The sequence below is a fragment of the Scyliorhinus torazame genome, chromosome 8, assembly GCF_047496885.1.
Source record: "Scyliorhinus torazame isolate Kashiwa2021f chromosome 8, sScyTor2.1, whole genome shotgun sequence".
Lineage (NCBI taxonomy): Eukaryota > Metazoa > Chordata > Chondrichthyes > Carcharhiniformes > Scyliorhinidae > Scyliorhinus > Scyliorhinus torazame.
The window spans coordinates 120110366-120127814 of NC_092714.1; the positions used below are offsets into that span (position 1 = coordinate 120110366).

The 17449-nt window shown below is 42.3% G+C and overlaps 1 protein-coding gene across 4 annotated transcripts in view; it reads right to left on the bottom strand.

Annotated features, from left to right (window-relative positions):
• The window catches only part of gpm6bb (glycoprotein M6Bb), a 285202-nt gene that overhangs the window by 111673 nt on the left and 156080 nt on the right, over window positions 1–17449 (bottom strand). The window contains exon 1 of one of the 4 annotated variants that reach the window (XM_072514103.1): window positions 3329–3726. The exons of 2 other annotated variants lie outside the window; for them this stretch is intronic. In XM_072514103.1, coding sequence (XP_072370204.1) covers window positions 3329–3392 — 64 coding nt within the window. In that variant the 5' untranslated portion in view covers window positions 3393–3726. Of the gene's footprint in view, window positions 1–3328; window positions 3727–17449 lie in introns of those variants that run through there. One more of the 4 variants, XM_072514105.1, reaches the window with a different exon arrangement.

The following is a 17449-nucleotide window of genomic DNA, read 5'->3' on the forward strand; positions in this document are numbered from 1 at the left end:
GCCCATATTAGCTATCCTGACATAAATCAAAATGGCACCCCTAAGTGCAGGCCCATCCCCTAGAGGTACTATGAACAGGAGTAAGTAACAGGAATGATCTCCCCTGCATCGTTTCCCTGGCCTCATTGGGCCTATATCGATTGGAGCTATGGCCAAGGTACACTCATTCAGAGTGAAATCACTTGGCAATATGAGGGTAGGAACCTGGCACTGTGGATCTCACCTTTCCTCTCTGCAGTATGTGGCAACTGAGCATTTCTCAGTGGCCTCAATGAGGACAATCATTTTTTACATGTTAAGAACATACTGATCTGGCACATGCTGCAAGATTTCAATTTCCTGAAGGCCTATGTTCATTGCTTATTTTGAGTTGCACTTTGAAGCTTATAAAGATGCACCACGAGTCTGTCAGATTGTATGCAGCAACAACTTATAATTATACAGCACCTAAAACGTAATAAAATATCCCAAGGCGCTTGTCATAAAAATCCATCTGGTTCACTAATGTCCTTGAGGGAAGGAAATCTCTCATCCTTACCTGGTATGACCTACATGTGACTCCAGATCCACAGCAATGTGGATGGCTCTTAATTTCCCTCAGGGATGGGCAATAAATAATGGCTCAGCCAACAACACCCACATCCCATGAACATATTTTAAAAAAGGAGGATAATAAAACAAACTATGTCATCGAGCTACAGATCAAATTAGACCAAATAACCAAAAGCTTGGTCATAGAGTTAAGTTTTCACAGGAGGAAAGCGAGTTGGGGAGGTGGACACTATAGGGAGGGAATTCCAAAGCTTGGGACCCAGGAAAGTGAAGGAAATAATGATGGAGTGATTGTAGTTAGGAATGCACTAGAGGCCCGAATTCAAGAACATATATTTTCATGGATCCTGGAAGTCGTCACCAATATTTAAAAATGGTTGGTGTAACCCAGATGCAGAATTTCTCCCCTCCCTCAATTTTTGACAAATCCATTTTTTGTCAGCACGGGGAAGAAGACATAGGAAGGAAACCTGAACTCAGCAGGGAAACTTCAAATTGGCGCTGAGTTCAGACAGACCCCATTTTATTTGTTGCAAGGGCCTTAACCCACAGAATGGAAGTAACACATTGATGGTGTGGACTTAAAGGTTCTTGAAGAGCAGGTAACTGTCGTGATCTGAAGTATTAAACTCCATGCACTTTGAAGTTTTAAAAAAAATGGTAGGGCAACACGGTGGCACAGTGGTTAGCACTGCTGCCTCACGCGCCAAGGTCCCAGGTTCGATCCCGGCTCTGTGCCACTGTCCGTGTGGAGTTTACACATTCTCCCCGTGTTTGCGTGGGTTTCGCCCCTACAACCCAAAATGCGCAGGCTTGATGGTTTGGCCATGCTAAATTATCCCTTAATTGGAAAAAAAAAAGAATTGGGTACTCAAACTTTATATTAAAAAAAACACAGACGCAAAAAGCATTGAGAGTTTAAAAAAACCCTCTGCTGGACAGCATTGATTGACAGGTCATGTGGGCCAGGTTTGAAAAAGAAAGTAGTGTCCTGTCATGCAGTTTCGATGGAGATCTTTGTTGACAATTTCCCAAGGGCTATTATTAAAACTCTATGAATGCTTGGCTGTGTTCTGGATACTGAATGAGTTGCTATAGGGGTTGTAAAGGGGTATGAGGGAGCATGGTGTGGGCAGGGGCCCGAGTTGCCACTGAATGGGCATGGAAGTTTTATGGGGTCATGGCAGGTGGGTGAGGGGCATGCGTTGGTATTGAAAGTATGAGGGGCAATGGTGGGTAGGTATTAGGATGAGGCAGTGTGAGGATGAGTGAGCTTAACTGCCTCCGAAACAACTGGGGCACAGTTACAGAGAACTGAGGTGGGCCTCGCAATCAGCCCTCCTTGGCAGCCACGTACACTCAGCGGACATGACACCATTCTGCATCCACAAACTGCTCCCACCCCCCCAATAAACAAGAATGGACCTTTTACTTCAATGGGAAATTTCTCAACTCGAGCCACCTGCCTCAGTGGTGAAAATCCAGCTCCTGAAGTCAGGAAGTGAGCTCCTAACCCTAAACCTCTGGGTTAGAGCGAGCTAGGAACACCCCAACTAGCCAAGGGATGTGTAAAAAATGGAGGGAGGTTCACAAAGCTACTTTGGTGGTGGCCTGAAAATATTAATTCCGCCCACTGATCAGAAAATAACAGAGAGCACACAGCGATTGGCTAAAGTGAGGTTAAATATAGCGGACAAATGGTTCCAAGGAAACAAAAAGATAAAGTTTCCACAGACAATTGAAACCTGTCCCTTCCACCTACTCTTAGGTAACGTTATCATGGAGCATTTACAACCTGTCACAGAAGCTTTAGTGAACTTGATTTCCCTGGTTCAGGTGAACCACCTGATCATTATGCTAAGTGTCCAAATCCACAAGAATGTGGAGAAGCACTGTAAATTCTATGATTCTTCAAATCAACATTACTTTCTATTTGCTTACTGCCACAACCCTATCGGGTAATGGAATCTTAATAACATGCTGCATAATTCTCTGGAGGTGAGGCATGTTCATTTATATTGACCATAATGAATTAAATATGGAAATCTCAAGTATAACAAAGGTAGACCAAGACACCAAGGAGTATTTAGAACTGTAAGTAAGATGTAACAGCCCCTAACTGGTTGAGGGTTTTTTGCAGTATTTCAGGCAATTATACGGCGCACTTGTACATAAACATCTGCTGCTTAATCTAGCAGGATAACTAGTTTTAAACCCACTAGGGCTGAATTATGCATTACTGTATATTAAATTAAAACAGCCAGTTTCTGCTAATATACATTCTGATAATGATGAACACAGTCCTGACAACCTCCATTTGCAAAAGATTTATTCTGACAGTTGAATCCCATTACTGTCTGGTAATGCATTATATCACTGATGGTAGCTTTCGGTGAGGGATGAAAGATCAGACTAGATTTACTGTGTCTGATGAAATGTTGAATTTGGTCTCATTGATCACCTACAGCATCCCTATATTCCTGAAATGACTCTTGTTGTCCACCATGATGCCTATCGAACATGTGTCAGCAGTCAACACAAAAGGGACATCGATGGACACTTCTAACCAGCTGAATATGAAATAACATTAAAGCAATTATTTCATCTCTACCAAAACGGAAGCCATTGTGAAATGGCAGCACTAAAATTCAGAGTCAGTTGCAACACATAGGCAGTATTTAACAATCCAATTCTATCAAGATGTTTAAAACCTCTTCATACCGAAGTGGTAACAGACCCATATGTTGCTCAGAGCTGAGCCCCTGTGGTACGGTACCTTTGCTCTCTTGGTTTGATTCGTTGCTTTCCCCGGGGGTTGTAGTTTCCAAGATTGGCTTCATTCTATACACAAAGACAAATTCAGGGACAACGCTTTCTGCTCTCTGGTGTCTCTTTGTTTTCTGTTCCTTTTCTTCTTCACCTCAAATTCGCACGGGGGGAGTGATTAAGCTGCTATGTGGTGCTTTTGTAAAAAAACACTGTCCTTTCCAGAGATGCAGAGGTCTTGTCAGATCCGATTTTGCTCAAACTCACTGAAAATCCCTGCCAGCGACTGGTCACACATACGTCACCAAGGATTCCACTTATAAAACAGCTTTTCAGAATTAAAATGCAGCTCGAGTCCCTGCCCAATTACAGTTTAAAAGTACATTTCTTCATCCACTGCCTGTCCTCTGAAACGATCCGAATAAAATGACAATGAACCGCATCACTGGAGGATGGATTGATTACATTGCAAGAGAGTTTGTGTGCTACAATGAAAGGGACCCCCTCCACTCGTAGAAATCTCCAAGCATACCCCCACCATGTGCTGTCTCAGGGGAGAATGCATGTCATCACACAACAAGAGGACCACTTTTCTCAAAGGGGACCATTAAACTGTGCTCTGCATTTTTAATTTACTCCTTGTGTCTTTTGCTCCCTCCCACCCTGTTCCCTTAACCTCATGCACAACCCCGCCCTCCGAATTTCCACCCAGACCACAACCATGATTATTACTATCTGCTGGATTTTGGTTGACAAATCAACCATACCCGTCACTATTCATGAGGTTATTAAAATATATTTGCTCTAACGTTTTTATTGGCTCCAGAATAAATAAAATATCAGTTGTTCATGAATATGATGCTTTCTTAGTTGGATAGGAAGACCACAGATCATTGAAAATATATTAAGAGTTTGTAAGACAAAAGATTCATAACTAAATTCGTGTCTATTTGCATTTAATACAATATCGGCAGGTCCCATTTGAATGTGATCCTGTTGAAAGTCCTGGTCCCCAGGGTGTACTTGGAATTTAACAGAAAGTACGAACAGACTTAACAGTATAGTCTCATGATAGAACAAGTAATCTGGCATCTCCCATACTTGGATGCCTTCAGGTCCTGAAGAAGACCTATAATTTTGAACACTTTTTTTTATAGAGTACCCAATTATTTTTTTTCCCAATTAAGGGGCAATTTTAGGATGACCAATCCACCTATCCTGCACATCTTTGGGTTGTGGGGGTGAAACCCACGCAGACACGGGAAGAATGTGCAAACGCCGCATGGACAGTGACCCGGGGCCAGGATTCGAACCCGGGTCCTCAGCGCCATAGGCAGCAGTGCTAATCGCTGTGCTATGTGCCACACTGAAGACCTTTAGGATTGATTTTACAGCCTGCCCTGTGCAAGTCTCCATTGATTTCAATGGAAAGTAAAATTGAGTGGGATATAATAATAATAATAGCTTATTGTCACAAGTAGGCTTCAAAGAAGTTACTGCGAAAAGCCCCTAGTCGCCACATTACGACACCTGTTCGGGGAGGCAGGTACAGGAATTGAACCTGCGCTGCTGGCATTGTTCTGCATTGCAAGCCAGCTATTTAGCCCACTGTACTAAACCAGTCCCTATATACAACAAGTGTATATAACAAGTATATATAAAACAAATGTTGTACCATTTCCCAACTGGGTTAGGTTAAATTTGGACACCATCCCTCCAACAGTCCCTACATTGTCTAATGATGATATGCTTTATTAGCATAGGATCCATTTCTATATATGCATCAATAAAACTCAGCACCACTTCCAATAGGTACAATAATCTCAGCACCAGTTTCTAGATATACAATGCCATCAACACCAGTTTGTATATGTATAATGACCTCAGCACTGGTTTATATATGTACAATTACCCCCAACACCTATTTCTAAAAGTATACTGACTTCAACACAATTTTTTATATGTACAATACCCCAACACCAGTGCAATATGTGCAATAACCCCAGCATTTATTTCTATATTTACAATGACCCCAGTACCGGTTTCTATTTGTACAATGGCCCCAACACCTATTTTTATATGAACAATGACCCCAGCACTGGTGTCTATATGTATAATGACCCCAGCACTGGTTTATATGTGTCCAATGACCCTAGCACTGGTTTCTATATGTACAATGATTCCAACACCTATTTATATATGTACAATGACCCCAGCATTGGTTTCTATATGTAGAATGACCCCAGCATCGGTTTCTATATATACTCTGACCCCAACATTTGTTTCTACATATATAACTATGAGAGAATAAAGTATCAAAACCTACTCAAAACATTTCTACACTAATCATGTCTCTCCTGTAGACTTATAAGGGCAATTTTCCAACTTTGTCTAGTCACTGAGTAAATTGATGAGTGTTCATGTGTAGCTGGCAAAATAATTTCTTAGATACATTCCTGGTCCTCATCAGAAGCATCGCATAAAAGCATTATCCTCACATCTCTAAAACACCAGAAAGACCAACATAAAGACTGGGCAACATTAGTTTGTACAAAAAAAGACCTTCAATCTTACTTTCCAAATCGATATACACAGTAATACCTTTCATGCATGCTGTGCTATCTGCAGTAACACACAGCAGTTGGAGAAAAATAGTTGTCGCCAGAGCTCACCCAACAAAAATATGTATTTCTATAGTGCCTTTTACATGAGAAAGCATTCAAGGAGCATCAGAAGCACCCAACCAAATTTGTCACCGAGCCATGTATGATGATATTAGAGCAGAGGTAGTTCAGAAGTAGGTTTTAAGGACTACTTTGAAGGAGGAAAATGTGTTCCAGAGGTGGAGAGATGCAGGGAGCAAGTTCCAGCACTCAGCCTAAGCAGCTGTAGACATGCCACGACTGGTGGAGAAATTTAAATCCAAGTTGTGCAAGGGGCCAGAATTGGAGGAGCATGGCTATCTCAGAAGGTTGTGGGCCAGGGCAGATTATAATAATAATAGTCTTTATTGTCACATGTAGGCTTACATTGCAATGAAGTTACTGTGAAAAGCCCCTAGTTGCCACATTCCGGCGCCTGTTTGGGTACACAGAGGGAGAATTCAGAATGTCCAAATTATCTAACAGCACATCTTTCGGGACTGGTGGGAGGAAATCTGAGCACCCGGAGGAAACCCAAGAGAACGTGCAGACTCCACACAGACAGTGACCCAGCCGGGAATCGAACCTGGGACTCTGGCACTGTGAAGCCACAGTGCTAACCACTGTGCTACCGTGCTACCCAAAGGTTACAAAGATAGGAAGGGAAATGGCCATGTGGGATTGGAAAACAAGGCTGAGAATTTTAAAACCAAGGTGTTGCTCAATCAGTAGCTAACTTAGGTCCATCAGTACAGTTAGTGGTGGTGCAAGTTAAAATACAGACAGCCTGGTGTTTTCCTGAGTTCAACGTTATGGGGGGTGAAATATGGGAGGGCGGCAAGAGTGTGTTGGAATAGTCAGATTTAGAGATTAAGGGGTGGATGAGGGTTTCAGCAGCAGGTGAGCTGTGGCAAGGCGGAATCGGACAGTGTTACAGAGGTGGAAATGCAGATGGAGCAGATATGTGGTCAGAAGCTAATCTCAGTTCTGTAGAAGGGTCATATATGGACTTGAAATGTTAACTCTATTTTCTCTCTCCATAGATGCTACCAGACCTGCTGAGTTTATCCAGCATTTTCCATTTTTATTTCAGATTTCCAGCATCCACGGTATTTTGCTTTTATCTCAGGGTCAAATGATGATATCAAAGTTGCAAACCATTTGGTTCAGCCCAAGAACAGTTGCTAGGAAGAGCCATGGAGTTGGTAACCAGAAACAGGGCTTGTAGTGAGGACTGAAGACAATGGCTTTGGTCTTCCCACTACTTGTTAGGAGAAAATTGCTGATCACCTAATATGTGCTTTCGGACCGGCATTTTGACAGCTTCGAAAAGATGGAGGAGTCAAAAAAGGTGATGTGGTGGGGTAGAGCTGGGTCTTTTAGATGCGGAAACTGTTACTATATTTTCAATGTTGACACTGAGGACCTACTAATGCTCCTAATTTGTATATTTGTAAGTTATGGAACTAGGTAAGTGCAACTGGATGAGATAGGTGTTGGAAGAGGATGGTCTGGTCAACCAAATCAAAGGCCGCAGACAAATCTCTACATAAGCATCGCTGACCAAATCCTCCAAGTAATCTTCATCACTGCCCTGGAAGCAAGTTCTCACAATGGTGAAAGGTGGAACACAAAGTGCAATGCATAATCAAAGTAAGCAACATTCACAATGTGTGATTCCCTTGCCTCCACAAATTAAATGCGTATTGAGATGACTTTTTCTTCTCTCTGCTGAAGGTTGTTCTTAAGATAGGAAAAATACATGGGGGCCATTTTTTTAAATTCTCGATTCCTTTCTCCACTCTCCTGAAGAAAATGACTTTGATGAGGTATTATTTTAGAAACGCCAGACCATCTTACCAAAGGGTGGCACAGTGGTTAGCACTGCTGCCTCACAGTGTCAGGGACCCGGGTTCAATTCTGGCCTTGGGTGACTGTCTGTGTGGTGTTTGCACTTTCTCCCTTTGTCGGTGTGGGTTTCCTCTGGGTGCTCCGGTTTCCTCCCACTGTCCAAAGATGTGCAGGTTAGGTGGATTGGCCGTGCTAAATTGTCCCTCAGTGTCCAGGGATGAGCAGGCTAAGTGGGGTTATGGGGATAGGGTGGGGGAGTGAGTATATGTAAGGTGCTCTTTCAGACAATCAGTGCAGAATCAATGGGCCAAATGGCCTCCTTCTGCACTGTAGGAATTCTTTGAGTGATCATTCTATGTTTATACAGACATGGCGACGAATAGATTTCCCACCACAGTCCCACTGTTGAGGTGATAATCAGGTGGCCAGGGGTGGAAAATGGATAAAATTCCTCTTTGCTTTTGGGTCTTTTCTGTGCTCTGATTTTAACTATTTCAGCTTCTGTATTTATGATTACACACCTTCTTAAGAGTGCCTTCACTGATCTTACCTGGTTTTTGGTCACTTGCCAAGGATACTGAAGAGAAGAACCTTTCTTAGAAATGTCTTTGGTGACTAGATTTATCCTTGTGCCCCTACAGGCTCTTTCTCAAATCTTCAAAAAAGGCTCACAAAGTCAACCTTGTTCCAAATGATCAAAGTGAATAGATAAACAACTGAATTGACAATGCTAACAAGACGTGCATAAATTATCAGTGAATGTTACATTCTCTTGACACTCAGGATTCTTCCAATAGTGTGCTACACTAAACATAAAACTCATCCATGAGCCTGAGCTCGGAGCTGTATGGGCAACACAAATTGTTGTCACTACAACATCTGGAAATATACCCTTCCTTGCTTTCTGTTGCTGCCTGCATCCCGTTCCTAAATTGCTTTCATTGTCAGCTCATATGTGCCAATATTTTGGCTCTCGATTTTCCTATGTGTACAACCACGAGTGATTTAAAAAATAAAATCATACTTTTACATTACCTTCTCCCTATGTATCTCTAAGACTGAATAGGTGTGATTCATTTTCACTTATACAAAGGTGTAGAACGATGCTTAACATGAAACCTTAATATTTTAACGACAAATAATGGCATGGTTGTCGTATTATTGTTTAATATTATTAGCACTGTCACTAATGTGACAATCCAAAATATTCCCCTTCATCAAAGAGGCTCATTCCAGCTCTGACCTGGAGTCAAATGCCCCTTTCTGATTTAAGTATGACCAAGTAAGATATTCCTCATTAATAATCTTTTCTCCAAAATCTTTGCTAACATTTGTTCATTCCTTTTTGAAGGAATATACTGAATTTTAGGTCAGTGCTGTGGTTATATGCCTATGCACCGTTTTGTAGATAGTTAATGATGCAATCTCCAACCAGCTGGTGGCACCAGACATTCTTCATGTGACCTGCGATACCCGCCTGTTGGTAGTAGGACGTACAAAAGGATAGTCGCAGTTAGAGTAGTTCCAGTAAAATTCATTTTGCAGTTAGTGTTTGCATAGTAATTTGTTAGTTATCTTTCCACGTGTGTGTTAATAAATCACATTTTAGTTAAGCAATTGGATGTTCTGTGTACCTCATTGCAATGGCCATCTCACAGAACGCAAGTGCTAAACACAGGCTGGTAGTGTGTTAGTACCAACTTGTACTCACATGTACTCTATGTTAAAAATGATCAGAAAGAGGATTGTGTCATTCTTGAAGACCTGAAGCATTGATGGATGTGAAATGTAAACTGGGGCACAAATATGAGGGAAAATGTCCAATCTTTACTCCCGCCCTCCAAAGAAAGACAGGTTAGTACAAATATTGCATTTCGGTGTTATTTTTCCTTTTCACTACTTCTGTACTCTGCTACTGTGAACTATTGCTTTCTTAAACAACAACATTACCAACAGACAGTATAAAAATTAAGACCAATAATTCACAGCTAAAATGTGAAAAAAGAGATATTTGGTGCAGGGAGAATCCCAATCATTTCAAGTACAATGGGGTAGTTTTCCCTTTCACCACCTGAGTGGTGACCTGTTAGAGTGCATCATTCGCTGTAGAATCTGTCCCTCATTCATTCCATTAATTTCAGTGGGATAGAAGTCAGTGGGCTCCATAACGGGCAGTCAATCTTCTTTGTCAGATCGCCACTAAGATAGTAAAGCTGAAAATCATCCCCAATTAACTCGTGGACCTTTGGATTCTAACAAAGGTACAGCAACATAGGCCTGGAATCAATGTCGCGAGATTATGGCAATGAGATTAGCCTTGAGGCCACTGGATGTAATACCTTGGGCGGGATTCTCCAGTTCTCCAGTGGAGTGTTTGTTGGCTAGTTACCGTTCGCTGGCAGCGGGACTCTACCTTCCCGCTACTTGTCAATGAGATTACCCATTGAAACCACCCCTCACAGCAGCAAAACCCACTGGTGCACTGCCAGCGAGAAAAGAGAATCGCAACGACCTGAGAATTCTTGCCCTTGGTTCTTTGAATCCTGAGCGATAGACTTGTAACCCATGATTTCACAGTGGGCTGTGTCTGAGTGCAGTATGTCTAAACGCACATGACAATGAACTGCAAGCTGAAATGCAAAATAAGCAAGACACTCTGTGGTGACTGGTATAGAGCCACTTTATTCAGACAACAATGGACCCCACTTTTCATCCACTGTCCACTCCTGCTGGCTTGTTCAAAAGTACTTTAGAAACACACTGCCTACCTGCTCAAGTGGTCAGAGAATACTTTATGCCAACCTGAAGGAGAAAAGGACATAACAAGAGCATGAGGCCCACTGCAATAGGTGCAGGCCCCGTTATAGCAAACACAGATGGTAATTTAAAGCTTTCTTTCATTGAATGATAGAACCTTCGAGCACATAGAACCTTATAGCGCATATGGTCACTCACCCTTTCTTCAGAAACACCCAATGTATTTCCACACCAAGCTTTGTCCCATACTCCTGCAAATTATTTCTCTTCTAGTGCACGTTCAATTGCCTTTTAAAAGTTCCTTTGAGATCTAATGCTGCCACCCCTTCAGCTAGTGTTCCAGATCTCAACAACACTCTGTATGAAGACATTTCTCCTCATCTGCTCTTTAGTTTGCTTGCCATTTATTGCATGGGTTATTGGCTCCCATGCCAGAGCAATTAGCTTCTTCCTACTTGCTCCACCATATCCCCCATAATTACCCTATCCGGTCTCCCCATAACCTTCTCTGCTGTGAGGAGAACAATCCCAACTTCTCAATCTCTCCCTATAACTGAACGCCCTCATCCCTGGTACCACCTTGATGCATTTTCAGCACAGCCTCTCGAGGGCCCTGGCAACCTTCCGAAAATGTGGGGCCCAGGATTGTACACAATACTCCATTTGCTACAAGACTTTCTGGTTCACGTATTCAATACCCCTTAATACAAAGCATATTCCATATGCTTTTTAACTACCTTCTCAACTTTCCCTGCCACCTTTAAAGATTTCTGAACAGAAGATTTCTATTCTAAAGATTTCTGCTCTCCCAGGCTCCTCTGTCTTGCACCCTTCGCAAAATAGTACCGATTAGATTATACTACCACTCCATGTTGTCTCTTCCAAAGTGTATCACAGAGTTCTGAAGAAGTCATGTGAACTTGAAACATTAATTCTGATTCTCACTCCACAGATGCTGCCAGACCTGTTGATATTTTCCAGCATTTTCTCTTTTCGTTTCGCATTTCCAGCATCCGTAGTATTTTGCTTTGATATTATTGCATCACATCTCAGTTACCCGCATTAACTTTCATCTGCCATGTGTCTGCCCATTTCACCAATCTGCCTGAGTCCCCCTGAGGTTTGCGACTATCATGTTCACTGTTTCTCACTTTGTCAAGTTTTGGAACATCTGCAAACTTCAAAAATGTATGCCCTATCCCCGAGTTCAGGTCTCATATATGTTGCAGGAAAAACAATGAGCCTAATACCAACCCCTGGAGACCCCATGGCATATTTATCTCTAGTCAGAAAAACATCCGCTCACCACGACTCTTTGCCTCATATTCATTTCTTAAGTAAACCGTGGAATACTGGAATATTTATTATCATTCCTGACGCACAACTGCAATTTGGCTTCATCAGATTCAGCAGTGAAGATAACCCCCCCACACACACCCTCAGCCCCACACACACACATACATACATACATACACACACACACACAATCACAGCCTTCGTGTTATGCTTCAGCAAATTTGAAAGCGTTTTTAAATGAGTGGTTTCAGCCAGCAATAAGCATCTGTATCACGTACAGGAACTGTGGGAGAGACAGCAATACCAAACAACAGCAGAAACAGGACGCCGCGGGAATCACAAACACATGTGCCAATCGTTTTATACCCTTATCTGTTTCAGTGTACTCATGGTTTTTGCTGCGAGCATTATTCTGTATTGCAGCAGCACCCCAGAGTTGCTCTTCCAGTGGATGCTGCCCATGAGAAACTGCTCGTCTTGGGGCAATTTGCCGGCCCTGGGTCTTCACGGGTGAATGGTCTCTTCACATCCATTCAGCTCCGTTCTGAATAGATAATGGGAGACAGCAACAGAAGACTTGCCACTGAGAGTCTCTCCCATTGTGCTCTCTCCTTCATTATCATTCATATCTGAGCTGTGACATGGGAACAAAAAAAAACTTTTGAGGTAATTGCAGTTCAAATTCTGAGAACGCAGCTTGCATAAGGCATTGATTTGTGCTTATTTTATTTGATTCACTTCATTCCATAACACAGCAAATGGCACAACGAGGTCGTGATCTGGCATCAGTGTTGTAAATGCAAAGGGGAGGAAGAGGCAATTCAGGAGATGTTTGAATCATAAAGAGGCTGGACAGAGTAGATAGGGAGAAACTGTTCCTGCTCATAACTGGATCAAGAACAAGGGGGCACAGATTTAAAGTGATTTTCAAAAGAAGCAAATGTGATGTGAGAAAACAATTTTTCACACAGCGAGTGGTGTGGGTCTGGAATGGACTGCCTGGAAGGGTAGTGGGGACAGGTTCAATCGAGGCACTCAAAATGGCATTAGATGGTTACTTGAATAGAAACAATGTGCGGGGGTAAGGGGAAAAGGCAAGGCACTAAACCATGATGCTCGTTTGGAGAGCTGGTGCAGACACGATGGGCCAAATGGCCCCCTTCTGCACCATAACAATTCTGTGATTCCGTGAAGAGCCTTCATGGAACCCAAAATGCAACGCCTGATGACAAGCCATTTAAATGCCTGCTATCCCGGCAATCAAGGCCAGCGTCGGCAGCCAAAACCTCAACCGAAAATATTGCAGTTTCTTTGCAAGATTCCACTGCACTCTGAATCACACAGGTTTGGAGATGAGAATTGCTTTCAGTGGCACTCATCACCAGGCAGCAGCAGCCCACTCAACAAGTTTATTTGTGTTAAAATAACAGTTTGACAGCACGCGGTTTACCTGAGAAATTATTTTTCAAAATGTACACCAAGTAACACAAAATGCAAGTGACCTTTTAGGACAAAAAACACCCATCAATGACTGCCTGTAGATCTTCACAGAATTTAACGAGCACGTTAATTAAATGAATCATATTAAAACGCTGTCTATTTAACGATGAAGAATGAGCATGAAAGACACTTGACAATTATCGTTTAATGTACAGATGAAAATGGATGTTCACGCTTAATTAATGACGACTCAATGAGCTCAATCAACGAATCTGAGGGCAGACATTGGCTTTAGACAAATAAACAATTTAATAATCCATGACAAATGGTCTGGTTTTTATATGTCAGGCCTGCAATAAAGACAATAAGAACAACAAAGGCGCCATTACGGTCTATTGTAGGGTATGTGAACTGTGTCATTCTGCTAATTATCATCCCACATGCTCGTTTTTAACCACTAATTTTACTCAGCTTTAACTCTGAATTTTGTTGACGCAGAACAAGTAGCTTGAAAATGAATTCACGCAAAACTGGATTCTGTGCCAAACTGATGGTAAAAATAAATATTTGAGAATTTATTTAAAGTTAAACAAACCATACTTTCCTTGTTTAACTTTACTGCATTTCTCAAAACAGCCGTAAGTTGAAGACATGAGGCTTTTATTATTGACTTCCATCGGCGTCACAAAAAGACACAGCAGGAAGAGTCAAAGGTTAAGTCAGCTGAGTAAACAGATTCAGCAAATGGCCACCAATCTAAACTTCTCTAAATCTCAGTGATGGGAGAAATTAAATTCTGATAAGCTTCCATGCCTTTGGTTAGCCTTTCGCAGGCTAGACATCTATTCAAACAGGTCACACTGCCAGCAACTTATGAGCCTTGTTCCAATTTCTATAAAGTTGGTGAAAACCGCTGCAAAAGCACTTCTTCACACAATGGGAAGTGGAAATCTGCAACTTACTTTGTCCCAAAAAGATGTTGGGGCAAGGTCAATTAAAAATGCCAAAACTAAGATTGAAAGATTCAAATCATAGAATCCCTGCTGTGCAGAAGGAGGCTATTCGGCCCATCGAGTCTTTACCGACCATCTGAAAGAGTACCTTACCTAGGCTCAATACCCTGCTCCAAAACCGTAACCCCACCCAACACTTGGACACTAATGGACAATTTAGCCTGTCCAATTCACCTAACCTGTACATCTTTGGATTGTGGAAGGAGACTGGGGAACCCGGGGGAAACCCACGCAGGCTCAGGGAGAACATACAGACTCCACACAGACATTCACCCAAGGCCGGAATCGAACCCAGGTCCGTGGCCCTGTGAGGCAGCAGTGCTAACCTCTGTGCCTCCATGTCACCCTAAGCTTTAAGTTAAGAATTATGGAAGGCAGGAAATAGAGTTAAGATACAGAGGAGCTATGATCTAACAAAATGGGAACAGGCTCAAGGGCTGAATGGCTTCCTCCTGTTCCTATTTTTCCAATGAGGCTAACACTTGCGGTGTTGCTTCTGTACCTTTGCAACTTATGCTTGACCACAACGCTTAACAATTTGTACATTGAGATGGATCAGATGAGATGGGCCAGCAACACCACTCATGATTGTCAGCAGTCTGTCAGGCCATTTGAAGATTACACAGACTTCAAAACTGGAATTTGGCAGCAGCAAAATCTGATAAACACTGTGTGCAAACCGCAACTTTACAACCACACACAAAATGGAAATAAAACTCCAGCCAATATCCAGCCTGACGTGGCTGGCACAGAGAAAGATATTTTTCTTTTAAAAGTAGTGAGCGTGGCAACCTCGCATCCACCGCTGATGACACAAGGAGCACAAGTGAGGTGATGCAAACCAATGCACAGTTTGACACGGGGAAGGAGAATGTCAGGACAGTTGGTCCAACTTATTCTCTGGTTTGTGAGGAACCTCATTGTGTTGGGTGTAAATAAATTGAGAGTCTTCATTTAACGGTTTGAAACGGTGTTTCTTAAATCAAAGACATTTGTAAAATATTTGTTAGGCCCTTCTTAAAAGAGTACAAGTCATAGCATAGTCCAATCCAATTTGAAGCAGCAGTTAGGAGTTTATACACTGGAAAAATTAGCAAAGTTTTCCCCCAGTGCTTATAAATGAAGCACGTATTCTTGGAAAAACAGCTGCCGATACTGGTCAATTTATATCCTACTGATGAACCATACACCCAGGAGAAGATATGATTCCATATGTCATGAAATGGATATGAAAGGAAAGGGAGTGAGACAAAATGCTGCATTAACGAATCAGTTCAGTGCTCTTTCAAACAGCCAACATAATAATTAATAATTGATCCAAAAGATCCATTATTAATGCTGGGTTTTCAGCAAATCCATCCTCTCTCGAAAGACAGCTCGTGATTTTGTACAGAGGGGGAAGCACCCTCTGATTGTCGCCCTATTTCTGGGCCTTCTGGACTCCCTGTGAGGAAGTTGACTGTTCTGAGTCTGTCCACCACGACAAGACTGAGATGTGGCTGAGTCAAGGATGAAACTACTTCCCAGTAGGCAAAAACAAAATCATATTCCCTGTGCTCTCCCCAACGTTCTAACAGGAGCAGGTCAGTGCAGTCCAGTCATCCCCAATTAAAATAGCACCAATGTCCTTGCAGACAGATAAACGAAAAGGAGCTGGAGGGAGAAGGTTTGAACTAATACGATAGCGCAGCTGGGAAAAGTCTAACCTTGAGATTGAAACAAGGGGAGAGAGTGAGAGAGAAAGAGAAAGAAAGAAAGAAAGAGAGAAAGAGAGAAAGAAAGAGAGAGAGAGAGAGAGAGAAAGAAAGGGAGAGAAAGAAAGAAAGAGAGAAAGAAAGGAAATAAATGAAAGAATGAAAGAAAGAAAGGAATGAAAGAAAGAAAGAAAGACAGACATTGGGTAGCAAGGGGCAAAGCATTGTGGAGAAAATGTGAGAGATATCAAATAATTGAATAAGAACATGAGGAGAAGGAAAAATGGGTCAATGTTGCAAACAATGGAATCAGGCTTGAGTGGTGTGTTGGGAATGTAGAGGAAGTCAAAATAAAATTGGAGCAGTAGAACGATTAATAACTTTGGAGAAAAATGATAGACCAGAACTGAAAAGTGGATTCAATTTACCAGGATTATGAATTTAAGATCGCTTATGACATTCTTAGCCATAGCCTGGATTTCCATGTGTGCACATGTGCAGGGTCAGGAGAATTCCCATATCATCAAGCACAACTTTTAAAATTGGCTGCCCAGATCAGTTTAGAAGTCGGGGCAAGCAACCTTGGAAGTAGTGCGGAGGTGTCGGGTGTGGAGGTAAGCCGCATGAAGGCATTGTGTCCAATTTAAAAAAAAGATTAAACCATGAAACATCCTCCAGCCCTTGACCCTCGTCCTCCCCCCTTACACCCCGCACTCCCTACGCCTCATCCATTTTAATCCATACCATATCATGCCCTGTACTCATCCCCCATGGCTCATCATACCCTCCATGCCAATCTATGTTCATGTACACACCCCATACCCCATTATAAGCCCAATGCCAACTTATGGCCTTATACTCACCACCCCACCCCATGGTCCTTCATAAACTCCATGCAATCTTATGCTCCTGTACCCATCGGCCCGGTCCTTTGTAATCCCATGTCAACTTCTTGCCAACTCACGCCAACCCATGTCTCCTACTCATCACGCTTTGCCTTTACACCTACTATGTCAACTCACCTAGTATCCACATGGCCCCATGCAGAGATGAGATGAATGGAAGCTCTAAGTGTCTTTCACTATGTTAAAAAACACTCATTCATAAAAAAACATTTCCAACATATACATTCCTTCAACTACACAAAGCCTTAGAACAAACATTTCAAGTGCTTAATCCCTTATAACAACAGGCATTGAAATTCATAGTCCCACTTCAAAGAGTCTATAACTACTTGTGGCTGCGACACGATGGGCACGCTACTGTGATAATGAATAGTTGTGAAATCAGTCATGCAGCACACTAATACAGTCATGGAAGCCCTCTGGCTTATGCCGACATAGATAAATAGCAAGTAATGGTAATGTTTAGAAAACCCAGACATGGGGCGAAATTCTCCCCCAACGGCGGGATGCCCGCCGACTGGCGCAAATCCGGC